Source organism: Cebus imitator, unplaced genomic scaffold, assembly GCF_001604975.1.
Source record: "Cebus imitator isolate Cc_AM_T3 unplaced genomic scaffold, Cebus_imitator-1.0 Scaffold73, whole genome shotgun sequence".
NCBI classification, from domain to species: Eukaryota; Metazoa; Chordata; class Mammalia; order Primates; family Cebidae; genus Cebus; species Cebus imitator.
Window position 1 is genome coordinate 6,659,294 of NW_016107388.1, and position 1,192 is coordinate 6,660,485.

Below are 1,192 nucleotides of genomic sequence, written 5' to 3' on the forward strand. Positions count from 1 at the left end.
TTTGAGACACAGTCTCACCCTGTCACCCAGGCTGGAGTGCAGTGGTGCGATCTCAGCTCACTGCAACCTCCACCTCCCCAGTTCAAGCAATTCTCCTGCCTCAGCTTCCCAAGTAGCTGGAATTATAGGCATGCACCACCATACCTGGCTAATTTTTGTATTTTTGGCAGAGATGGGGTTTCACTGTGTTGGCCAGGCTGGTCCTGACATCGTGATCCATCTACCTCAGCCTCTGAAAGCGCTGAGATTACAGGCATGAGCCATTGAACTCGGCCTATATATTAATTTTTAAAGTATTGTAGTGAAAGTGTCTAAGTTCTTATATACTTTGGCTCCCTACTTAACTATTTATTTTAAATTTAACTAAGCTTTACTTTAATAATTTTACACAACTCACCACTTTTGCATCAATTGCAACCTGAGCGAAGCCTCTGCGATGACCCCATACAATGTTGTAAGTTTCATCACTGATTAAGGCTTCTCGAACTCCACCTGGTGAGATAGCTAACAAGTGGCCGCTCCGCAGAATTTCAACACATTTTTCTCTTGGTCCATGTAGAGCACAAAACACATCCAGTAATAAACTAAACCCTGTAAGAAACATGAATATGAAGATACAAAATAAGCATTTCTTGTTTAATTCGTCGAGCAGAAATCTTCACAAACCACATCAGTTACTATTTATACTGAAATCAGTAAACTTTTTTACTTTTTAAAATCAACAAAAACTCTAAAGGTTAACTTAAGTTTGATATTGCTGTTTAAGTAGTAACTGCATCTTACTTATCACCTACCGTTGGGGACCTTCTTACTGACTACCTACTAATCTGACTCAAATTCTTAAGTAAAACTCACAACAATCTTGACAAACAGGTATTCTTCTTGCCATTTTACAGATGAGAAAACTTGGGCTCACAGAATAATAGCTTGCTCAAAGTCACACATCTAAGAAGTGGCAGGGCAGAGATTCCAGAAATGGGATTCTGATGGGATTCAGAAATGATATCCCATCTGCAATCAGAAATCTAATCTTCTATTAACCCTATAAAAAAGAGAATCACAGCCGGGCGCGGTGGCTCAAGCCTGTAATCCCAGCACTTTGGGAGGCCGAGGCGGGTGGATCACGAGGTCAAGAGATCGAGACCATCCTGGTCAACATGGTGAAACCCCGTCTCTACTAAAAATACAAAAA

The 1,192-nt window shown here is 40.8% G+C and overlaps 1 protein-coding gene across 9 annotated transcripts in view; it reads right to left on the bottom strand.

Annotated features, from left to right (window-relative positions):
- The window catches only part of TMEM68 (transmembrane protein 68), a 40,522-nt gene that overhangs the window by 10,140 nt on the left and 29,190 nt on the right, over positions 1 to 1,192 (bottom strand). For all 9 annotated transcript variants that reach the window (XM_017531810.2, XM_017531812.2, XM_017531813.2 and 6 more), the window contains one exon: positions 398 to 591. In XM_017531810.2, coding sequence (XP_017387299.1) covers positions 398 to 591 — 194 coding nt within the window. The remainder of the gene's footprint in view (positions 1 to 397; positions 592 to 1,192) is intronic.